Below are 25,033 nucleotides of genomic sequence, written 5' to 3'. Positions count from 1 at the left end.
TTTTGGTAATTTTAAAACAAAATCTTCTAGCTAGGAGTTTCTCCAATATAAATTACGGTTGATATTATAGATTTACGACTTCGAATACAGTAATTACGGTCAAGGGAGGTGCACTTCCAAGGATGGGCCACGGCCTAGGTTGGCCTAGGCGGAAATACGGCACTGCGTATTATCTACGACATGTTGCCAAGTCCCTATTTGTAATATTTTCAACGGGACAAGTATTATAAAAATATTATATTTGCAGTCCATTAGCACGGTCTCATTGAAAGTTATTTCTATGAAAAAGTGATGGTTTTGTAGGTATATAAGACTATAAGATCATTTTTGGGTGACGATCTTTCGTTGAAGAACGAAAAGTGATAAATTTATGATTTAAACGACGTTTAACCGAAAAATTGCGACAAAAATCGGCATTTTTTGTACCATTCCATTAAATATCGAAAATCAATATTTGCAATCTGTGAATGTCTTTAAGATTTAGTGACGGTCTGATCGACGCCACTGCCACCTACCGCTTTCAGTTCTCACTCATGAATTAATTGTTATCATATGTAACATAACAGTTGTAAGTATGACACTGAACAATTTCCGTTAATAATATTCTGTCGTAGAGCGATTCTAGGTGGCGCTGCTTCGTCACGTTCTTCCGTCTCATGGATGTCAAATACGGTTTTTCATAGTATGACCGTTCGGCGGCGGAAACTGTGCCGGTCACCGGAGTCTTACATTTGCCTATACTATAGGCTCGTGTAAGACTAAAAATGGCAGCTAATATTCTAATCAGTTTACCTGATTCTGAAGAAAATAAACATTATGATATTTTTGTGGACGAAAATGAATTTCAGAGAATACAGAATGGTTAGTTAATTTCCGATGAAACCTTCCTTTTAAATTATAAATAAAATGTTTTCTGCCTTCATATATTGTCGTGAAATCGTGTCAAAATAATATTTATTGTCAAAGGCTTAGTTTACAACGTTCGTGGCATTATCGTAAGCCGCTATCTTTAGAAGAATCTTTTTACATTTGACGAATTTTAGTGAAATTCACGTGGATAAAAATTCTCAAGAGAAGAATTCCTTCTCAGAATTTTGACGCGCCCCATGTTAAAGAAAGTGGCGGCACTATCATTGCCACCTGTATTATGAAAAGGCCCCTGTTATTAGAGATGGCCATGAATCTATCCGAACCTTCGAAAAACGCGACTTTAACTAATAGTGAAACAATAACGTTGTAAGAGTAATTTAATTAGACCACTTTTACTCTACTTACAAGGAGACGACCCGAGGTGTTACACACCGATTTTGTCCAAACTCGGGGGCTTGGTAGACCTTCGTGTAACTTGAAAAATCCTAAAGGGAATTTATTCAATGGGCAATGGTTTTGCCATGGCAACGAAAAATGTTTTTGACAACATAAAATGGAAATTTTGCCATTGAAAATAACATGGGATTTTGACCGATTCCAAAGATAAATATTTTTTCAATTTTATATATTTTTTCAATTTTGAAAAAAAGTTATTTTAATCAATTTTGAAATATTTTTTTCTATGTTTGAATTTTTTTATTTTGTTGTCACATTTTTTCCAATTTTAGCCATATCGGTTCAATTTCACACATTTGGTTCAAATTGATCAAAATGTGATCAATTTTGATTTTTTTCGTGAATATTTATAAGTTTTTTATAATTTTATTATTTTAAAATTTTTTAAAAAATTTAAAATTTTCACAGGGGGGACCCTTGGAATCGGTCAAAATCCCATGTTATTTTCAATGGGAAAATAACCATTTCATGTTGTCAAAAACAGTTTTCGTTGCCATGGCAAAACCGTTGCCCATTGACTAAAATCCCTTTAGGATTTTTCAAGTTACATGAAGGTCTACCAATCCCCCGAGTTTGAACAAAATCGGTGTCTAACACCTCGGGTCGTCTCCTTGTACTAAATTACATATATCCCATATAAAATAAGTGGTTAAAAATTATTATAATTTTAGTTATTGTCAAATTTACAAACGAGCCTATCAACGCGATGGGTACTTTTATGTCCCGCCTTTGGGGTCAAACCACTATAATTGTTTCTTGCTAATAACTTGATCGTATAACCAATAAAACAAAAACCAATTATTATTTAATACAAACAATTCGGTTCAAGGCAGAATATCGTTCGGTACATCTGAGGTAATTTTGTTGTTTTGGACGGTACTTTTGGGGGGTCTATATCTTCTTTAGACATTTTTGATTAATTAGGACCCAAAGAACCCACCCTAGAATTAACGGCATACATACCGGAAGCCTCCTGTATATAATTATAGAGTAATGTACTACCATCTAAATTCTACAAACCACAAAAACGACTCTTGACGTCCCTCAAACCATGGGAACTTAATTAACCAGCTTCGTTAATTATTTAATTAACATTCCATTCCTCTCCCAATTAAACGTGAAAATTAATAAATTACTTTCAAAATTAGTCTATTTATTGTTTTTTTTAATCAAGAAAACTAATAATAATTTTATTAATGAGAATAACTAGTACTAAATTTCCTCTTCCATAAAATCCTGTTGATGTCAACGGTATAATAGTTAGTGTAGGGAGCTGTTGGCTCGTGTGGCATGAAGGGCTTGCCACCACCCTCCTACGCACTAGGTGAACACTCGGAACAACTCCTTCTGCGTTGAGTTTGCAAGTTCTCTCCCCACTGGTTTAATAGGTTTTTCCCCGAGTTCTTCAGTTTCCCCTTCCATAAAAACTTGTCTAGGTTAACGGCAATAGTTAGTGTAGGGAGCTGTTGCCACCACCCTCCTACGCATTGTAACCCGGCCACCTGAATTAAGGGCTTCAAAAGTCGCAAGATGACTTAGGCCTAAGGTGGTGCCTTGGGTATTAGCCTAGCTGATTATTAATGAGGCCTAAGGTGTGCCTCATAAAAGAAGGGTTCAAAAGCCCTTGGCGCCATCTCTATTCACGACCGAAAACTATCGCAACGCCCCCTTTGGTTCGCCATTAAAAGCTAGATAGGTAGCGTCTAAAGCAGACGCTAATAGTTTTTCCTCATCGTTATTCTTAAATTTGACTTTATAAATAATGATATTTTTTTAACATAATTTTGCATCGTTTACTTATATTTTGATAAGTTTATTTAAGAAACAAGATGTCACGGACATTTAAGTACACACAATCCCACTGATGTATTAACTTAATAAACTCAAGAGGAATGTTATCGGAAAAGAATTATTCGAGTTACCTGGTTTTGGAAATAAGGTAGCGAACAAGTTTTTCGAATTACCTGGTTTTGGAAATAAGGTGGCGAAACGCGAACACGTTCATTTAAATTAATTTTTATAAAAACCAAGTTTTTCGAGTTACGTGGTTTTGGAAATAAGGTGGTGAAACGCGAACGAGTTAGATGGCACCTGTATCAATTGGCACGAAATTCAAATATGACAATAGTGCCTACGCGGGTGGTGGGGTACATGTAATTGAAAATCGACCAAAAACACTAAAGTGGGCAAATGCCCCACTTCTCGGGCTCCGATCCCAAAAATTACGAAAATCCCGTTGAGGCTATAATAGTGCCTACCGATTGAGATATCAATCGCCTTTGTACCACTAACGTACCGCGAGCAATCGTGTGTACGGCAGGCGGCGGCGGCGGCGGCGGCTACACAGTAGGTGATCGTAATACACACAAATCCCTAAGGATTGTGTGTAAAAACGTTCTATGACTTTTTAATTTGTCTGTAGCAGACGCTAGAGCTTAGGCGCAATCTCGGAGAAGCTAGCGCCGTTACGCCACCTAGACTCGTTTCGCTCGTGAATACGGTGGATATAACTAAGGCCAGGCGCCCACTGCTCTTCGTAACGTCTCCGTCCTAGCTTTCACAAGCCTTTCCTTCGTAACGGAGACAATGGCTTGTGGAAGGCAGGACGGATACGAAACGGAGAGCCAGTGGGCGCCTAGCCTAACGCGAAATAACGTAGATTTTCATTTTAAAGATTTTTATTAAGAAAACACATCCGTTAAAAATAACAATAAACTGTTATGAGTAAATTTTATGCTATTTTTTATATCTCACAGTTTTGCAATTGTTTACAATGATTGTTCTATAGGCGTAAAATGCTAGCTGCGTTACAAAACTGGACGCGTTCTTGAAAAGGCAAGGCGTTTCACAAGCCGTGTTTTCTTTATATTACTTCAATACCAAAAGTATATGAGCCACAGTGATCGGATAGCAACAGCTGTAATGTAATTCGTATTCCCCGCTTTGTCATCCCCCATTCACGGCGTTTATTGTAAGGGGGGATGACAACGTTGGCAGCAGCTGTCTGTAAACCCCCGGTGTAGTAAAAAGCACACATAGGAACCGTATCCTGACAAACAGTGGGGGATGACAACGGCCACGTCTAGGAATCCCCCCCCCCAAGGTCAAGTTAAATGCGATCACTTTGCCTCATAACTTTCTGATAATACTTTTCTTTTAGGCACTAAAACTAGCAAAGCGTCTCATGGACGTCACGTCAAATACAAAAAGGCAATGAGCAAAGGCTTAACGGTTTTTCATAGTTTGGGCCGTCATTTAACTTTAATTTCTTAGGGTTGTATTTATTTTCGAACCATTTGAAATATTAATTTTTTAAATAATTTCGATCCAAGTAATATTTTGTTGATTTCAAATGTTGGCACGAATTTCAAATTTAGCGGTTTAAAGGAAAGTATGAACTAAATAAAAATATCGTCTGCTAACGCACACTACACCTTGTTTAACATAACTAGTGCCAAAGAAAGCCCAAATATTCGTTGATACTTCCTTTAAATGATAAAAAGTCATATTTTACAATTTAACTTGCTTTAAACTTATTTCCATATACATTTTTCAAATGCTATTATTTTTTCGAATTAAAGGGAATATAACCTCTGGTATTTCTGTCGCCCTCCGAGGGTTCCAATATTTTCCGCTGCCTCCCATGGCTTTTCACACCGACGGCGCTGATAATCGCTGATTGTGAATTGAATAAAGGAAATTGATGGGGTCTTCCATAAAGAACGCGTTGGAGGTTCTATTCCCTTTAAGTTATTATATCACAAATATTTAAATATTATAGAAATGTACGTTTTAAGTACTATCAACCCTATTTATAAATCAAAACATAAACGTCACAAATACTGGCACATTTTGTGGCTATTTTCAAATAAGAGCACATTTTGTGGTCATTTTCAAATACAAGCACTAAATATAATATCAAATTGAAGCATATAAAAGTCGTAGCGAGGAATTAAACACATATGACTTTGACTGTTTTCTAAACATCCTAATTTCAAGCCAACACTACATGTATACATTTGGGCTATTCTCAAATATGCGTTCAAATATCAAAATATAAAGTTTGCCATCTAAATTAAAAATACCAGGTATTTTCAAAAGTCTGCTCTAATTTCAAAAACCAGTTACAAAAGTTGAAACACTTTATTTTAAATATTGGAGCGTTATGAACTTATGATTTAATAAATCGACCCAAGCTGATTTCATAATTTAATAAGATGATCTTATAATACTAGCACCATTTTTCCAAGTTTCAGCACCATATTAAATTAGAGAATCAAACGTTAACTTTGAAAAAATGCCAAAATAATACTTAAGAATATGACAAGATTAAAGGGTAAGGTATCAAAAAGATAAAACAAAGAATATGCAATTAAAATGAAAAGTCTGGAGATTACAAACACTAAGGGTTAACGTTAGGCGTTAAAGAATGGTGCAACTGGAACAACAACCGCAACAGCACTTGGCGGGATAATCCGGAAAATAAACTTCGTTTTCGAAACCATAAACGTGAAAACTACCTTCAACAGTTTTCCAACGATAGGAAATTTCAGATATCGGAATAATTCGAACTTTATGTCTCTGTGAATTATAGAAAATGATTTCAGATGCAAAGGTTTAAATGCACTTTAGTAGGAAGTAATGAGACAGCTAGCGCCTTCTATGAATAGTTTGTCAAGTTATAATTACAAATCCCTATTCAAATATAACATTTTTCTGCAAACCCTCTTGACATCTACAGGTGTTTTTAGAAAGCAATTACTATTTAATTTTTGTACTAACGGGAGAAACGTTAATAGATGGTGCGTAAGTCTTGTATCGCGTGAAGTGATGGATAAATAACCTACCTGTTCAAGAACTCTTTCCTCTTTAAAAGAGTTTTGATGTTTGTTTATTAATTCGTTAGAGGCTTGGACGACAGTGGGGTCGAAAAAATTAGTTATGGGAAGTACCTAGAATAAAAATTTATCACATTTATTATATCGGGTCTAAAAAAGCGCCATCTACATTTGATAAACTAACTCTGGGTCTTTGATCTTCGAAAGCAGTTTCCCCCGTCACTTTCCTAATAAACTTGATGGGCACATTTGAGGATTCGGATATTTTATCATCAACGTGAATCGCCCTAAAAAGAGACATTTTTCAGTTACTACGTCATTTAACAACCGATGACGTCATGCTGGAACTATAACGAACGTACCAAGTGACGTCTAGCCTAATGAAATAGCGTAGTTTGCCTTGCTCTTTGCAAGTCTTGCAGCCTTCGTTGCCACATCCTTGGCAAGATGGACAACTACAATTATATAATTATCTTTAGTAAGAAGCCACTTAACCCAGTAACGGTTCCAAGTTCATTGGCTGCGGATTAATTACGTCATATTGTCTCTTTTTCCAGGATCTATTAAAATAGCGAATAGACCGGAATAGACGCTTCAATAAATCATCCTCCAAGGAAATTGCCAAGAAGTAATATTTCCGAGAGACAGGACCTGCAATCACTGTTTATATAGTGCTTGTTAAAATAATGGAAATTTTTCACCTTTACGGCAGCAACAATTAGCTTTCCCTTTTAACCAGGTAGCCTTTTTGACATATTAAGGCTTGGCAAAAACACGACGTTCGGTTTACAGGTGAAAAGTTTCCATTATTTCCACAAGCACTATATAAACAATACCTCGCGGATCCTGGCTCTCAGTAATATTACTTTTTGGCGATTTCCTTGGAGGATGATTTATTTAAGCGCCTATTGATGGCTAAGCTAGTCCTAGCCATAAACATTTTCGTGTTTTTTGGATTAATTTGGGTCAGGTTAGGTTAGGTTAGGTTGGGTTAGATTTCAGGTGAAAGTGAGGTTAGGTTTAGGATGCGGTTAGATTAGATTGGGTTAGATTTAAATTAGGTTTTGGTTTGATCAAGTTAATTCAGTGTTAAGTTTAAACTAATTCCAAAATCTTATCACTACTTTTCAATATCAACCTCAGAATTTTGAATATTCGCGACCGAAATGAGTCTAGATGGCGTTGCGGCGCTCCACTCTTCAGATTACTTTACTAAATATTTCTTAAATGTATACCACTTAAAGGGAGTATAAAGTTTCATATTTACGATGAATAATGATTTTCTCATTTCTACCACCAGGTTTAACAGAAACTAGATGTAACTGGCGTTAGTTTCGTTAAAAACAAGTTGTAGCACGCGTTAGTGGGCGATTTTTTATTTATTTTCTATTCCTTCTAAGCCTTAGTTCCTACATTTTCCGCATCGTAGCCATGAAAACTATACCAAAACCAATCAATTAGCCTTTTCAGGCTACTTGAGCCACTACTGAATTTCCGTCTGGTAAGCACACGCATTGTGTTCGATAATAAAATTCAGCAGTTTAAGAGCTATGTGGTTCTATGTAACCTGAAAAAGCTTTATTTTAAAATCTCCCTCCCAATATACCATTTACGTCCGGCGCCGGCGCAATGATCACAAGTTTCGTCGCTAAAACGCTTCCCTTTTCCTTTGCACCAATCGCAAGCCACCTTGAAAACGCAATAATAATTCATTAATGGAGACGCAGTCGCCATCTAGTAAGAAACCCAGTAACTACCGAGCAGTTTCCCTGGCACTTGCGGCACCTTTTGCGTCCCATGCCCACGCAGTCGTGACAAGGCCTGACATCGGATGTATTAGGGACTTCGACTTGTTGCTTGCTGTATTTGAAGCTGCCGGGGAAGGTGACTGATACATCCCAAGGTCCAGGGGCAGGCCCTGCGCTAATACCCTGACGCCCTGCAAATGCCGTAATTAAGATCAACGGGTTTTCCACAGTAAATTATATATTTCGTTTTGTAAGGAAATAACTGGAAATTTTACGAGTGATGAAGCTAATTAAGACCCCCGATATAAAAATATATTAATGAGTGTTATTATAAGTGGATAATAAACATAAGTATGACACAGACCGAATTCGGTTAGTGATAGTCTGTCGTGGAGTGATTGCGAAATAAGAAGTTTCCGAACACGAAATTCGTCCCTTCCACCTCTTTCCGTTGGCAAAATAGTTGGTTAGTTTGATGTCGAGAAATACGAGCGTACACGCGTTAAGGTTTGAAATTCGAAAATAACTAACTTCTGAAATGGAGCCAATGTTTATAATAGTTATTTTTATCTTCCGATTCAACAATTAATCATTATTTTCCAAAGGTAAGCGTTATTTACACTTTGGAAAGCATTTCAATTTTCAATAGGCCTTGGCTGGTCCGTCGAAAAGGCTGCCGGCGGACCGTCGGCGATTTTCCGAGCTTCCTCAAAATACTAGGAGCAGTTCGAGGAGAGTTGTCAGTCCGTCGGTAAGTAATGGTTTACGTGGTCATTGGCGAAACAGACTATCATTAAAAAATTTGCATTGGGTGAATAGGAAGTGTCATACTTATGTTTATTATCCCCTTATGGTGTTATTCGTTATATTAATTAATTCATAAAGGGGAAAATGACATTGCTATTTTAACAATAGACAGTCAAGAATGTTTGTATTTCCAAGAATTTATTCTTGGTATTTCTAATACAATAATAGCACTCCGTAGCTTTCAAACTTTGTCGCTAATTTTTTATCTATAGGAAAGAGTATGGGTGACCTACTAGCACGTCACAGTGCCATTACTCTAATGTTGAACGAAACCAAGGAGATACCGGGATGATTTGATTGAAATTTAAGGGGACTTGTACATTGGCTTAATCGCTAAAAATCGTTCCCATAAATATCAATAAATACATTCTTGGTACATTTAAATAATATTCTTCCAACTAAAAAGATTCAATTTATACCAATTATACGTTTTTAAAGCTCAATTAAACTTTATCATAGATCGAATATATGTTATCTCACACCGATTATACATTATCACACTTCGATTACACGTCATCATAGTTCGATTATACTTTATCATAGTTCGATTATACTTTATCATAGTTCGATTATACTTTATCATAGTTCGATTATACTTTATCATAGTTCGATTATACTTTATCATAGTTCGATTATACTTTATCATAGTTCGATTATACTTTATCATAGTTCGATTATACTTTATCATAGTTCGATTATACTTTATCATAGTTCGATTATACTTTATCATAGTTCGATTATACTTTATCATAGTTCGATTATACTTTATCATAGTTCGATTATACTTTATCATAGTTCGATTATACTTTATCATAGTTCGATTATACTTTATCATAGTTCGATTATACTTTATCATAGTTCGATTATACTTTATCATAGTTCGATTATACTTTATCATAGTTCGATTATACTTTATCATAGTTCGATTATACTCTATCATAGTTCGATTATACTCTATCATATTTCGACTCTACCTTATTATATTTCGATAATTTAATTAGAAAAGATTTGTAGCTTTAACATGGGTGTGGCCTATTTTCGTTGCTGTAGTAACGAGTTAGATATTAGAACGCCAATTGTGGTCACGTGATGTTTCCATTGTTATTTGTGACGTGAGCTGCTACGTAGAAAAATGTCAAGGTGGCCGGTTTAAGGCGGAGCTTAGCTATGACCTATGCCTATGACGCGATGAGATAATGGCTGCGTTCAGTAATGCTCAACGGACTCATCGTTGTTTAAACGTTGAGTCCGGTTTCTTACTGTACGATTTTTCGCGTTTCCGGTTTTGACGTCACGAAGCAGGTTTTTTCGTCGTTCAACGGTATAGTAACGTCACAAAAATGAGGAATGACACGAGCATTAATTTAATTGTCGTTAAACTTAATTGATTAATTGATAATTCTTTTGTTTTATGCATAAATATGCAAAATAACTACGAAAAAAACAAATAATTAAGAAAATTAGCAATATTTATCTCAATTATTTGTGAAAAATAGGAAGTGCCACACTTATGCTACAATATTATACACTTATGGTTTTACCGAACGCGGCCAATATGTCCTAAGCACATTCCGGACTCACCATTATAAGGTTCGAACTGCCACGACGTTTCCCGCTTTTCCGTAAATGTTTCTAGAGTGTACTGCGAATAAAAATTATATGGATTATTAGAAGCGAAAACCAAACTCGTGGCGCCATCTGTGGAACCCACGTGGAAAGAACTTTCGGGAGTAATCTCCAATATTTCCATCGTATTGGCAGGTCCGTTTCCATAACAACAGTGACTTGACGTGAAGGCCTTGAGAGATTCTCTGACGTCATCTGCTTTCAGTTCGGGAAGGCTTTTGTAAAAGCGGTGAATGTTATATTACCGCTACATCCGTCAGGGGGCGTAACGCAGTTAGGCGTTGAGTATGGATTTATTTTATTATACCAGCTTTAACATTACGATTCCGGGAATGGAAAACTACTCCGGGAACTGAATTCGGTCGTAAACTTTATCAAAATAAAGACTTGGCTTTAAAGAACGGGTTATTTTTATTTTCGTGGGGAATCTAGTTTTCCTAGTTTATAAATTTGTTACTTTGTGCAAAGGAAAAACCATTCAGAGTTTGCGAGGGTAAACAAAATTGATTTATCGAATCATTATGTTCATGAAACTACCGCACATTAACACGGTAAAAAATATTTAGATTATGAATTTGGGTCAAAGCAAAAATAACGATTTTTATATAAATATATGTGAATAATGGGGTAAAGTGAAAAATATGAAAGACTGGGTGCAAATCTAAAATATGAAAGATGGGGTGAAGTCCAAAATATGAAAGATGGGGTGAAGTCCAAAATATGAAAGATTAGGTGAAGTCTAAAATATGAAAGATGGGGTGAAGTCTAAAATATGAAAGATTGGGTGAAGTCTAAAATATGAAGGATTGGGTGAAATCTAAAATGTGAAAGATTTGGTGAAGTCAAAAATATGAAAGATTAAGTGAAGTCAAAAATATTAAAGATTGGGTGAAGTCTAAAATATGAAGGATTGGGTGAAATCTAAAATGTGAAAGATTTGGTGAAGTCAAAAATATGAAAGATTATTTGAAGTCAAAAATATGAAATATTGGGTGAAATCTAAAATATGAAATATTGGGTGAAATCTAAAATATGAAATATTGGGTGAAATCTAAAATATGAAAGATTGGGTGAAGTCAAAAATATGAAATATTAGGTGAAGTAAAAAATATAAAAGATTAGGTGAAGTAAAAAATATAAAAGATTAGGTGAAGTCTAAAATATAAAAGATTGGGTGAAGTCTAAAATATAAAAGATTGGGTGAAGTGTTGTACACCCTAAGAATAGAAGAATTTGAAAGTCATACTACAACACGCGCTACATCCATACTTAACACCCAACAGCGACTAAATAGCTTTTTCAGTTTCCATACAGCCACGTAACGGCCAGTGCAAGAAGCTCATAAGATGCTAGATTTTCGTCTGCTAAGCAGATCATTTACAAGAATTTGCTACGTGTCTTTATACAAACGGCCAAAGATAAACTCATCAAAACCCAAATGTTTACTTAATTTCCTGTGGCTGGCCAACGGGTTCTTCCACCATATCCGGATTGAAGGGAGGCGGTGCCGAAGGCGCTAGAAATCGAGCACAAACAGCAACTCATGAAATACTTTTAAAACCCAACAAACCCTAACTGCAATTTTTGAAATATTTACTAGAATCGAAGGAGATCCCTTCGTATCCAGGCAGACGGTTCATGTCGGCTGCTGTGGGCGCATTCACCGAATCAGGATGGCTGGGTGGGGCGTTGACGTTGCCCTGGTACACGCCCTGGTTCATGGGTTGTTGGCCGGGATAAGGGGTTTGGGTTTGAGGGTAATTCGTGGGGCCGGGGTATCCTTGTTGACCTTGGACGCCGGGGTAATTTTGAGGCGGCCCGACGGGTGAGGTTGGGTAGCTTTGAGGGTATCCGGGTGTCGGGGAGGGTTGAGGCGTCGGGTAGCCCGGTGGGGGAGCACCTGGATACCCGGGAGAAGTTGCTGGGTAACCGGGTTGGGGTGCGGGATAGCCGCCTTGGTTCGGCAGTACTGGGAAGTTTTGCCCATTTTGAGGGTAGCCTGGATCTGGTAATTTAGAATTTTATATTGTAAAACTGGCAATAAATATTTCCAAGAATGTTTTTGTTTATAATTAAAAATAATAATAATAATAATAATCAGCTAAGCAACACCATAGGCCAAAGTCAACTAGCGACTTGTAAAGCCAATAGGCGAAACTATAAAGTCTTAGGGGGGGAGATGGTAGTCAGGTGTCTTTGTGGAGATCTGCAGCACCATCTGTCCTAAGAAATACGAACTATTATTCATTTTACTTTGCTTAAGGCGGTTTAAATTTTGATCGATTCATCTAATTATTATTATTTAAAACATCTTGTAATAGAAAGGTGTCTGCAGTATCTGGAAGGAATAATGTTTTCTTTGTCGTCGCACGGCCAACTATGAACACGAGTTACCGAATCGAAGTTGGCTGTGAAATGGTAGTCACGTAATTTTGTTTTCCCATTTTAACAAGTTGGCTACGACCAAATTTACTTTATAGTTTCGCCTATTACCAGAGGCCGTTTTAGAATGCCTAGGAGAGTGGTGGCTAACCATTTCGCCACCCCACTAGGGATAATGACTAAATATAGTGGTTTTTATTGCGTTTCTTCCAATCCACCTCTAGATCTGCCAGTATGCCCCTCCCCTCATAAGTCAATCACATCGGCTCAATATCTAATTTGTTTCCTAAACCTCGCATCTTCTGGTACCAGCCAAACTACCATTTTCTTAAGTACCTCAATGCATTCTTGATATTAGAAAAGTTCAGAAACTCGTGAAATTGGGTAAATGGTAGGTTTGAAACATTAATCTGACTTTTTAAATAGCAAACGACCAATGAGTTTCCTAAAAAAGGCAAAGGCTTATGGAATTATCACAGAAAAAGATTTTATTGAAATGGTATGTGAAAATATGTCAAATAACATTTTAATTATGGATATGCCTTGGTTATATTTCTATTCTCTTTCAACAGATGGCGCTGTCTTTCACATAGACCTCAAACGACTTCTTTGCAATGGGACTCGTAATGCCATAGAGAAATTATCTCCGTAGAAACAAAGATAATCTAGACTACGTAGAAAGGCGGAGGAGTTTATACAAGTCGAGTGATGCGACATCTGTTATCAGTTTATATAAGCATAGAATGTGCTTCGTAAAGAAATCTTATTTCAAATATGAAATATTTTATGAATTATTACGGTTAGGAGCTTATAAAGTTCTTATTAAATTAATATTTAGTTAAAATATTACATATTTTAGGAATTATTATGGATAATAAGAGGCACTTCTAAAGGTTACAATAACGGACACAAGATGGCGCCACTCAAATATTTTTCATGTGCCGGTACAAGTCCCGTATGATATAGGTGGTCTAAGACCAGACGATAAAAAGTGAAAATTTGGTACCAACCGTCTTTCGCGTAAACGCATTTTAATGAATTGCCAAAACTAATTATTCATTATCCCTAAGTATAAATAAAAACATTCTTGTTAAAGACGAAGAATTGTTTACTTTGTGGATAGTTTTGCATATTATTTGAATTAGGCTGATTCCCAAGCCGACTGTAAATTCATTAAATGTTGTTACATCAATGTGTTGAAATAAACGTAGACGATTTTTCGTGTTCACCGTGTAACATAATATTTCCTCCTTTATTGCAACTTATTACGAAATACTAAAATTATAGTACAATAAACTTTATATCGAAACATCCTAGAATTACCGTAGACGTTATCATCATGTACTTTCCCGTAATTTAAACATAATTAAATGTTCCCATTTTAAACGAAGAAATTAAAAATTAAATAAACTAAATAAAGAATTTCACATATTTATTATAAACTGCTGAAAATTAAATTAATTTATATTTAACTCAGAAATTGTAATTGGTTTATAATCGCTAATCAAAGGCTACTAATTTGGTAGTCATTAAAGTATATCTAAAACTACACTAATATAGATTATAGATAGAAATATTTTAGAAACGTTTTAGTATATTGCAAATAGGTGGTTAACTCACCAACCTCAAAAAAGGGTATTTTATTTACCACAGACAGGCTATGTCACATTGCAACGACACTAGTCGAAAAACTATCCGATAAATGCAAAAACCCGAGTTCTCAGCCTTGAAACAAACCCACCCGAGAATTCTACTCTTAGCCACACTAAGCTTCCACGATTCACACTAAAAATCGTCCAGCCTTGTTCTCTAAAACCACAAAAAAAACTAACGAAAACTCACGCGTAAGGAGCGCTCATGTCTGAGCAGACGACCCTAATAAATGATCTGGAGTACAATATTTGCGACCTAGACCGTCCGGCCCCTTCGAAACTACAATGAAAAACAACTTTTATAATCAATACGCCGCACGAGAAATACAATCCACGCTCGATTTAGGAAGAAATTCTTGATATTTTATCCCGTCACTCGTAAAGCGAACGTGAGATGGCGCCACCGAGCCCGATTCCGATGAAATCGAGACGAAATTCGTTCAAGGACGAAAAGATGGCGTTGAATAATGATGCGTCTACGCTACTTTCAAACGTCGAAAGGTTTGATTTGCCGCAACTGTTGCGTTATTTCTTTCGCTGTTTGAAACAAGACGGTGCGTCTCTAGATGATGATGGGGCACCCTTATTAGGTTTATGATTATGTATGTGCTGCTATCTGTTGGAATTTTGTGATCAATTATATAAATTTTATGGTTAGAGAATCACCGTCCTCTTTAAATATTAATGACGCTCAACAATAAAAATGAACCACAATTAAAATTATACTAATATATTTATTTATTTAAATCCACCAAGCCAATGGTAGAAATAGTGTTTGTAGGTTAATCCCTGGTGGGTAGTTTCTCCCTAAGCACCGGTGTAGCGCGGGTGCAACACTTCTCCAGGCGCGTAGTTGGCCAAAAATAATTCAGAATATAAGATTATCCTAAACGTGGTGCCTTAACTTGCTTAATTACGTAATTTTTTCTAAAGACCGTAAAAGCATAAGTATATAATATACCTCTTACGTGAGAAGTATTCTTTTACGTCGTAAGAATGAAACTTGTACCTTCGAAGGCTCAAGGCAGTTTCCTATGGGAGCCAAATCTCGTAGGCATAGGGCTGAAAATGTACCACGTCACGTCTATGATCATTATCAGGGCCACCATATTCCTACTCAGACATAAGTGGGGTGGCGTAGTTATTAGCGCTTTCGCCTCGCAGCACTGGTGGCACTGGGCCAAAACACGGAACAACTCCTTCTGCGTCGAGTTTGCAAGTTCTCTCCCCACTGGCTAAAAGGGGTTTTCTCCCGGAGTCTTCGGTTTCCCCTTTCCATAAAAAATTGTAGAGGTTAACGGTAATAGTCAGTGTAGGGAGCTGATGGCTCGCGTGGCATGAAGGGCTTGCCACCACCCTCCTGCGCAATTGAACCCGGCCACATTAATTAATAGCAGGAATTCATACCTCGAACTTGGAATGGTTATCCGGCCGTATTCTTTATGCTAAGATCTCGGAGACCGTTTTCGGTGACGTGTAAGAGAAAACAAATCGCCCCTCGCACGCGTCTGCCCTCTTTAGGAGTTTTAACCCCGCGTAACCTCCTGTTTTTTTTTGTCGATTGTGACGTGTGGGACAATTCAGTCCTCTCGTCCATTTGATTAGACAGGGCGATATATGTGTAACGGCCACGCTAACGGGGGGATACGTGGGAACACCCGTGGCGGAAGTATTCCGACCACCCGTTGGGGGATTGGTGGTCGTCCTCACACGGCCATCCACAAACTCTGCCTCCCAGAACCTCCCGTTTTTACAACATTTCGAAATTTAGGGTTAGGTTTGTCCAGATTATCTAGCAGACAACTTTACTAGGTAACTGGGGGGTCCAGGACAGTGTGAGAAATAAGGCACTATCACGGGCCAATCGCCAGTTTAAAAATTAGCTGGGCCAGTTTAAAAATTAAATGCTCGATGTGTTAGTGGCCCTGGTGACCACTTAATTAATTCAAAGTATTTTAGTTCTTTAAAAATATACTATTTTAAACCTTAAAATTGTTTGGTCTTTGCTTCTATGCTGTGTGCTGGCCTTGTGTCAATTGTGTGTATGGGTGGGTGACTGGGTGTCTACTCTACACACAGTCAAGAACGCATAGAGGTACTAAGAACTATGAAAAACTTAAATGGTGGCGCCATGAAGTTATACTTTTCCCATGGCTTAAGCCTAACTTGGGCCTTGGTGTAATGGATTTTTACATAGAGAGAGAAGCATCGACTGCTTAGACTGCTTCTGAAAGTATAACAACAAGACAGCAAGGTTCCACGTTCTTAGTACCTCTATGCGTTCTTGACACAGTATACACTCTTTTTCGCGGTCTTTTCGACCCCTCTTTTTGGCCGCCCGCTAGTCGGCCATTACCTGGAACCACCGGTGGGGGGTCTAGGCTCGGGTCTTTGGTCCCAGGATATGGAGAATGGGGGTTAAGGGGGGTAAACTCAACATGAACGCGCCCAAAAAGAGTGTATAGGCTACGAGCTTAGGAAATATAGCGCCATCTGCCTTAATATCTGGAAACTAAATATGTTAAGAAATAGACGAATTTTGAATTTCAATGTTCTTTGTTTTTCAGTTGAAACTTTCCGCTGTTGTGTAAAGATAATTTTGAATAAGCAGACAGCTTTCACATAATAAATTTAAAACTATGTCGGTAGGCGGCGATACTTGGATCAAAATTTAAACTAAAAAAGAGTCTATAGAAGAAGCGAATTTAGCAGTTAGTAAAAAGAAATATAAACCGTCTCTCTCCAAAATTTTGAAATACCCATATTGTCACGAATAGATAATTTGACCATAAATGATGAAAGCCTGATTTTAAAGGTTAAAAATGGTAAGTGGCCAGTGGCCAGTTTTTTAATTAAACTACCTAGGCTCTACAGTAACTGGCCACAGACCCAGTTTAAAAAACTTCCTTATTTCTCAGCCTGGTCCAGGATATTTTTGGAAGGATATTTTTAAGCCAATGAAAATCGTAAGAGAAAACACGTCAAAATGATTGAAAACAACGGTCCCCCAGATCGAGACGGAAATCGGCCGAGATAACCATTCCAAGTTCAATGTATGAAAAGTATGCATTAAAAGTTCGTTGATGACTTGGGCCTAAGATTTTGCCAAGGGTATTAGCGTAGCTGATTACATTCCAAGTATTTACTTAATGTAGACTCCTGATGTGATATGGAAATATTACTATGTACTTGTTTATAAACCATATTCCAAGAATACAGTAAAAGCCTCTTTTTCGTTCAAGCTGAACGTTTCTGTTTTAACAATTACATAATTGAATTATATTTTTCTTATTAGGCTGAACCTTCCTCTAGTGCTTAAAACAATTTTGATAATTCTAATATTAATAGTTAACGAGATATAAGGTCCTAACTAAAGGGTAGTTTGGGCGCTTGCCCAACTTGTTTAGCTCCGGGGGTCCGAATTAAAACGTAATAACTTAATTACTTTTAAATTTAAAATTGTCAAAATTATTTTAAGCACTAAACAAGAGGCTGTTCTACACTTAAATATTAATTTTATAAGTTAAAATACAAAATTAAAAGAGTTCAGCTTGAAATAGCGCGAAAGTAGACAATGACCACTGTAGTCTTCCCCCTTAACCACGCCCCTGTTAATTTCTCCCGTAATATATCGCCTTTGGACCGGTCAAGGACAGTAGATACAGGGACGAGAAATGGAATTGGCGGCCTCTGTTGGAATATATCACCTAAAACGACTTAAACGCGAGGAGAGTTAGTTGTAAACAAAAAAAATGGCGGTCACCTAATTTTAGCGGTTCTTGACGAGGCTTAAGTGTTCAAGACAAATGGGAATTTTTTTATTTACGCTCGTAATTTTATTTTTAATTTAACATCAAAATGGTAAAAACTAACTACAATAATACTGTCCATGGTGAACCACGTTGCCAGTTGGGCGGTTTTCTCGCTCAATTGGGCTCCTTTTCAAAATTCTTTGCGTTCAGGAACTTGGATTATTTAACGTATAAGGATATTCCGCCTTAGCAAAAACAATAGCGCTCTAGAGGCGAGAAAACTATATCTGTGCAAGCGCGAAAAACGTGGCATAAATATGATAGAATAGATTCAGAAAGGAGGGACATCTGGCGTTTATTTTTTTGATCAAAGAACGAGAAACATTTGGTTAAAGTTTGATCGAAGATAAATTATAAATTTCGTCAAATATTTAATTTCATCTAGCTTGGATCAAAATCTAATCCAAGTTTGAAACTAATCTGATCAAATCTTGAAGCTAATTTGTTGAATTCTTCAAATTTTGATTTTATCAAATTTTTATCACCATTTGATAGGTCCAGTTTTTAATCAAATCATTTGATAGGTCCAGTTTTTAATCAAATCATTTGACAGGTCCAGTTTTTAATCAAATCATTTGATAGGTCCAGTTTTTAATCAAATCATCTGATAGGTCCAATTATAAATCAAATCATTTGATAGGTCCAGTTTTTAATCAAATCATTTGATAGGTCCAGTTTTTAATCAAATCATTTGACAGGTCCAGTTTTTAATCAAATCATTTGATAGGTCCAGTTTTTAATCAAATCATCTGATAGGTCCAATTATAAATCAAATCATTTGATAGGTCCAGTTTTTAATCAAATCATTTGATAGGTCCAGTTTTTAATCAAATCATTTGATAGGTCCAGTTTTTAATCAAATCATTTGATAGGTCCAGTTTTCAATCAAATCATTTGATCAAAATTTTATCAACCTTTTAAATAATTATACCGTAAAAGGAAAGATTACGCGTGACTACCCCAATATTAGACCGTAATTCTTTTAAAAACAAATATTACAATTGGTTTGGTTCGGTTATTGTTTACATACAAGGTGTTTCAAAAGGTTATGCCAAAATTTTAAGGAGTTGTAGGGGGTGAGTTAAGAAGTATGCTTGTTTCCCCCCCCCCTTTTCCTACGATGAGTTAAAAGAGCGCCAGAGAGCTTCAAAGTGTGGTCTACTAGCCCCTGGAAGTAGGCTGCAATAAGCGCAAAACCAAGCAGCAGGGACTTTAAATACTGTTTAAGTTTACTTTTTTACGCTGGTTACCTCGATTTGTTTACAAAGTCCTTTTTCACCTATCACACTAACCCAAACCTTAATGTTCGCATTTCCCTGCTGCTTGGTTTTTGTGCTTGTTACAATTAATCCAAGTTTGAATACATATTCTTTTCAGCGCTAAAACAAGACGTTTAAAGCTTAAAGGGAGTATAAAGTGTTTTAAAATTGCGGGCAGTAATTCTGGTGGCAACAAATTAATTTGCAATTCCCCGTTTGACACACAACCAAATCTGTACTACAATCGGACGTTTTTCCCAAGATTACGCAGTTAGTTGGCATTTAAACCATCCCAGCGCTCCCAGCGGCCAAAACACTAAATTCCTGTACCCGCCATCAAACCTCCTACTTTCTACTCCCTTTAATTGGTAGAACATTGCTGAAAACCTAAGAAAAATAATATTTTTTAGACCTAGATTTAATTTTTTCATTAATTTAATTAAATTAAAATTTCAGCTGTAATTTGAACGTATATCATTTAAATAAAAAAAATTATATTTTACTATAATAAATCCTTCACGATATAATTAATATCCAAAGTTAAGTGTAATTTACATTTTTCGTACATTCGAATTATTTCCGGTAGATGGCTGTGGCGTCGTTTTAAAGGATTAAGATTCTCCTACAAACAAAAATAAAACGCACTTCTCTCTGCCTATAAACATATTAGGCGAAATCAGTCAAAGTTTCTCTCAACTAAAGCGTCAAGCTAAAAACGCTCTTTCAAAACTACAAAAAAACTCTACGTCACGAGCACGTGACGGCAGCAACCGGCGCCTCAAAACGATGCCAAAAACATATCCCCCACCCCTCCCCCTACGTGAAATCCCCCCCTGAGGGATAGAAATTAGCCCGAGGTCCCCAACAATCTAGGAAATGATTTCGAGTCTACTCTGAAACCGGCTTTAGAAGAACTGTTCGTCATGATTGTCTAGCGAATTGCCAGTTGTCAATAAACGCGTTATTTGAATTTACGTTCGTTTTGTTAATATCGAATATTTTCCAAGAATGTCGGATTCAAAATCAAAGTCCGTGGCTAGTCACGAAAATGGCAACGCTTTGAATCACTCTTCGCCGTTAAAACCGCGCGAGAAATGGGCTAATAAGGTAGAATTCATATTAGCTTGTGTCGGATTCTGTGTCGGACTTGGAAACGCCTGGAGGTTTCCTTATTTGTGCTACAAGAACGGAGGAGGTACGTTTTATTCGTTTTCTTATTTTGCGTGCCTGGGCCGCGTTTAGAAATTCGGATAATTGGAGATACAATATTTCATTTCCGAATTAAATTGTACTTTTTGAAGATACGATGTTTTGGTATCGAGATAGATTTTTAATTTTTATTATTGTTGATGATACGATGTTTTGGTATCGAGATAGATTTTTAATTTTTATTATTGTTGAAGATACGATGTTTTGGTATCGAGATAGATTTTTAATTTTTATTATTGTTGAAGATACGATATTTTGGTATCGAGATAGATTTTTAATTTTTATTACGGTTGAAGATACGATGTTTTGGAATAGCGTTTATTTCGAAAAATATAGAATTATTTGTATTTACTCTTGAATATAGGACGTTTTGGAATTAAGGTTTTATTACCTTTTAAAATAAGATGCTTGAGTTTTTTATGTTATAGGAAAATATCGTGTCTAAATTGTCAATTTTGGAGATACGATGTTTTTGAATCACGTTTATTCCGAAAAATCATATTTTCAAAATAATATTTTATTATCGTCGCCTTAAAACCAAAACCACGTAAGCTATTGAGGGCCCAAGTTTTGAAAATTATTTAGAATTTAAATATTTGAAAGATTAGAGCACGTGCTTTTTAAAAACTTGATATCTTCCCGATTATTTGTAACAGTTGATATCAGTATTTTATCAAAGAATTTAAATAACTGTTTACAGCAAAACTCGCGTAACTCGCGTACGTTGCTTAAAGTTAGTAAGTAATAATTATTGTTTTGAGAGGTACAATGTTTAAAACCAGCGATTATAACGACTTGCATCATGAAAATATCACCTGGTATAATGTTTAAAAATCGCTGACGCTAATATTATGGAAATATGACCTGAGAAAAATAATACATTTCGAGATATTTGGTTTTGGAATTGAAAGTTCATTAAATAAAATAAAATATAGAATTTTTAATTGTCGAGCATACGAAACTGAGTGTTTGGAGATACTACATTTTGAAATTTCGCGAAAACATCGTGTGAGGTAACTGACTTTGACATTAAAAATATGAAAAAAAAACCTTGAAAAAAAACCCTAAAAATAGGAGCTCGCGGAAACTTCAAATAAGAAAAATCCTGTTTCGTTAATTTTCTATTTAACAGAAGACGTGTTCATACTTTAAAATTCGTCAAAATTTCAAGAAATAAGCCGGGTTCACACGGCAGTCATATTCAATGTTTTCGGCGTTTTTTCAACCAGTGTAGTTGGTCCTCGAGTTAGTCAATGTATGGCTGCCGTAGAAGTCTCCATTTGGACAAAAAGAACCAGGAATTAGGTTAACTAAAAATATGGCAGTTCAAATATTAGGTGAAATGAAAAGTACGCAATATTGGGTGAAGGGGGAGGCAGATCACTCCTCTTAAACTTTATCGGATTAAATCCCATTATATGTTTCATCCGATTTAATATTGATTTAATCACAAGTTAATCTGTTTAATCACGATATAATATTTTAATTGCGATTTAATCGACTTAATCGTGACTAATTCGATTTAATCTAATTTTTGGAATATATTTTTTATCGCGATTTAATCAGCTTAATCGTATTAATCAGCTTGATCGGGATTTAATCAGCATTATCGGGATTTAATCAGCCTAATCGGGATTTAATCAGCTTAATCGGGATTTAATCAGCTTGATCGGGATTTAATCAGCTTGATCGGGATTTAATCAGCTTGATCGGGATTTAATCAGCTTGATCGGGATTTAATCAGCTTGATCGGGATTTAATCAGCTTGATCGGGATTTAATCAGCTTGATCGGGATTTAATCAGCTTGATCGGGATTTAATCAGCTTGATCGGGATTTAATCAGCTTGATCGGGATTTAATCAGCTTGATCGGGATTTAATCAGCTTGATCGGGATTTAATCAGCTTGATCGTGATATAATTGGCTTAATCATTAACTAGATTTAATAGTGATCTAATAAGTTCAATCGTGATTTAATCAGCTTAATCGGGATTTAATCAGCTTAATCGGGATTTAATCAGCTTGATCGGGATTTAATCAGCTTGATCGGGATTTAATCAGCTTGATCGGGATTTAATCAGCTTGATCGGGATTTAATCAGCTTGATCGGGATTTAATCAGCTTGATCGTGATATAATTGGCTTAATCATCAACTAGATTTAATAGTGATCTAATAAGTTCAATCGTGATTTAATCAGCTTAATCGGGATTTAATCAGCTTAATCGGGATTTAATCAGCTTAATCGGGATTTAATCAGCTTGATCGGGATTTAATCAGCTTAATCGGGATTTAATCAGCTTGATCGTGATATAATTGGCTTAATCATTAACTAGAATTAATAGTGATCTAATAAGTTCAATCGTGATTTAATCAGCTTAATCGGGATTTAATAATTTTAATTGTGATTTAATCAATTTAATCATCTTAATAATAATTTAATTGGATTTAATCGATCAAGGGTGCAAATCTAATCATCGAAGTGAACTATCACCCGGGGTGAAGTCCAAAACATGAAAATGTCGTAACGTGGGTATTTCTCAGCACAGAGCCCCCTAGCGTCTATATATGGCCAGTAAACTAATACCAAGGAGATAATATCCTACTCAAGTGGAGTTTATCGAGGGTGTCAGTGTCAAAAGTTCGGTGGGAAAATTTGCAGTAAAATCATACTTATGGTTCGCGTGTTTCTTAGGCAAATATTTAAATATTATAATAATAGACATTTCAAGTACCGTCAACCCTATTCACAAATCGAAAGCGAATCTAAATCGGAGCTGGCCCAGGGTGTCCGTAAAAATTATTCAATTAAGTTAACGATATTTGCAGGCGACATAAATAATCTGAACATTGTGGAATACGAGAATACCATCCAATTTAAGCGCCAACTAATTTTCCGAATACCAACTCAGAATGATATCTTGGGAAAATCGATAATTCAAAATAATGGTCGAAAAAGCCGCCGATCAATTTAGGAAAACAAATCGGCGGCACATTTTCGGAATCAAAAAACAACGTTTCCAGATAAAAGTTTATCTGCCAGGCTAAAAACGGATAGCAGTGTTGCCAGATTTCATTTATTTTGTTTGAAACGCTCCGAAATTCAAGAACTTTTAATTTTCCCGCCAAATCTAGAGGTAAAAATTATATTTTTGCGGCGTAGCTATCGATTAAGACTATTATCCTAAAAATCTCTAGCAATTACGCAATAACTATTTTGATTTAAAATCCAAAAAATATAAAATTTGACTCGTTTTTGCCCTAAAAACTATTTTCCGGAGCTCAAGTTCTGCCAGCTCCTGAAAAATCCGGAAATGAAGTCCCTGCCATTTAGGAGCAACAAACACCAGGAGAACGCAGCTAGCGTTTAAACACGCTAACGCAGTGTTGTGTACAAATTTCATTGGACGAATCTTTACGTTGAACGTTTTACGGGCGGGGGGAAGACAATTTCCGAATTTTCCCCTTCCGACGGCAGCAGGCGCTAAAGCGTCTAGCCAATGAAAAATGTACGCAAGAAAATGCACGACTTTTGAAGGGTGGCGTTCTCCTTGTGTGGGCAGTGCTGTGTTTGTTGCTCCTATGTGCCATTAAGTAAGCATTTGTATCATTCAAAGTTTTCACAGCAAATCTTAAAGGCCTAGGTTTTCTTCCGCCTGTTTTCCTGTAAGTTTTCTTCCCGCCGCGCAAATATCCTGGTGGTAGGCCAACCGCACAACACGTTGGCCTACCACCAGGATATTTGCGCGGCGGGAAGTAAACTTACAGGAAAACAGGCGGAAGAAAACCTAAGCCTTTAAACTTTAAATGAGCCATTTGAAGGACTGGTTTTAATGTCCAATAAATCGTTTGCAATCTAGTGCGAAACAAAATATTTCGGGGCTGATGCGAACCCGGCTCCTTTTAAGTCGAATTTGAAACAAGATATCTCGACAAAAAAGAGCGTTTAGCAGATAATCAGTCAAATGTTAAATACACAAATCGAGAATTTCGTCTTTATCAACTTACGTAGGAGCAGAAAGCGGAGATTAAACGAATGTTTTCATCGTGAGGACGATTTCCTCATCCTTAGAAATCGCTGTCGGCGTTTACTGTTTCTACAGGCTTTTATAGGCCAATGCCAAGGCTGATTATGCAAATTTCAACCAGAAACCTATTTTCTCGATTTTAGAGGAGTCGATTTACAAATTTAATCATAATCAATAATGACACTTATATAGAGCTGCACGAATAAATGATAAAAAATTCTACTTCTAAAAAAATCCCATACACTTTTTAGAAAAAGGATTTTTAAAAATCTGGAAATCAACTGACAAATCCCGAAATCTGGGCGAAAATCAGTTCCAAAATTTCGAAAACAGTCTAAAATAACAGAA

At 36.3% G+C, this 25,033-nt stretch overlaps 2 protein-coding genes across 8 annotated transcripts in view; one reads left to right on the top strand and one right to left on the bottom strand.

Annotated features, from left to right (window-relative positions):
* Positions 1-4,023: 4,023 nt before the first annotated feature.
* On the bottom strand, positions 4,024-14,727 carry LOC149962109 (protein SSUH2 homolog). 7 transcript variants are annotated; one of them, XM_090178532.1, is made up of 13 exons: positions 14,560-14,727; positions 13,840-13,889; positions 11,943-12,350; positions 11,792-11,861; positions 10,431-10,560; positions 10,301-10,361; positions 7,922-8,103; positions 7,771-7,853; positions 6,527-6,619; positions 6,349-6,451; positions 6,174-6,278; positions 5,847-5,907; positions 4,024-5,062 (listed from the first exon to the last, which is right to left on the bottom strand). In XM_090178532.1, exons 2-13 carry the CDS (start codon positions 13,856-13,858, stop codon positions 4,902-4,904), a joined length of 1,476 nt encoding a protein of 491 aa, XP_090034658.1. In that variant the 5' UTR covers positions 13,859-13,889; positions 14,560-14,727; the 3' UTR covers positions 4,024-4,901. The 7 variants fall into 7 exon arrangements, with proteins under 7 accessions (XP_090034658.1, XP_090034619.1, XP_090034635.1 ...); XM_090178493.1 differs by having other exon boundaries at positions 14,570-14,727; XM_090178509.1 differs by lacking the exon at positions 14,560-14,727 and adding an exon at positions 14,348-14,532 and having other exon boundaries at positions 13,840-14,002.
* Positions 14,728-20,330: 5,603 nt separating this feature from the next.
* Positions 20,331-25,033, top strand: part of LOC149962108 (sodium- and chloride-dependent taurine transporter-like) — a 63,793-nt gene continuing 59,090 nt past the window's right edge. The window contains exon 1 of the mRNA XM_090178482.1: positions 20,331-20,645. Within this exon, the coding sequence (XP_090034608.1) occupies positions 20,459-20,645 (187 nt within the window). The 5' untranslated portion in view covers positions 20,331-20,458. The remainder of the gene's footprint in view (positions 20,646-25,033) is intronic.

Source organism: Leiobunum rupestre, chromosome 1, assembly GCF_980474605.1.
Source record: "Leiobunum rupestre chromosome 1, qqLeiRupe1.1.hap1, whole genome shotgun sequence".
In the NCBI taxonomy this organism is placed as follows: Eukaryota; Metazoa; Arthropoda; class Arachnida; order Opiliones; family Sclerosomatidae; genus Leiobunum; species Leiobunum rupestre.
The sequence above is the reverse complement of the archived record's forward strand: the minus strand, read 5'-3'. Positions and strand labels throughout refer to the sequence as shown.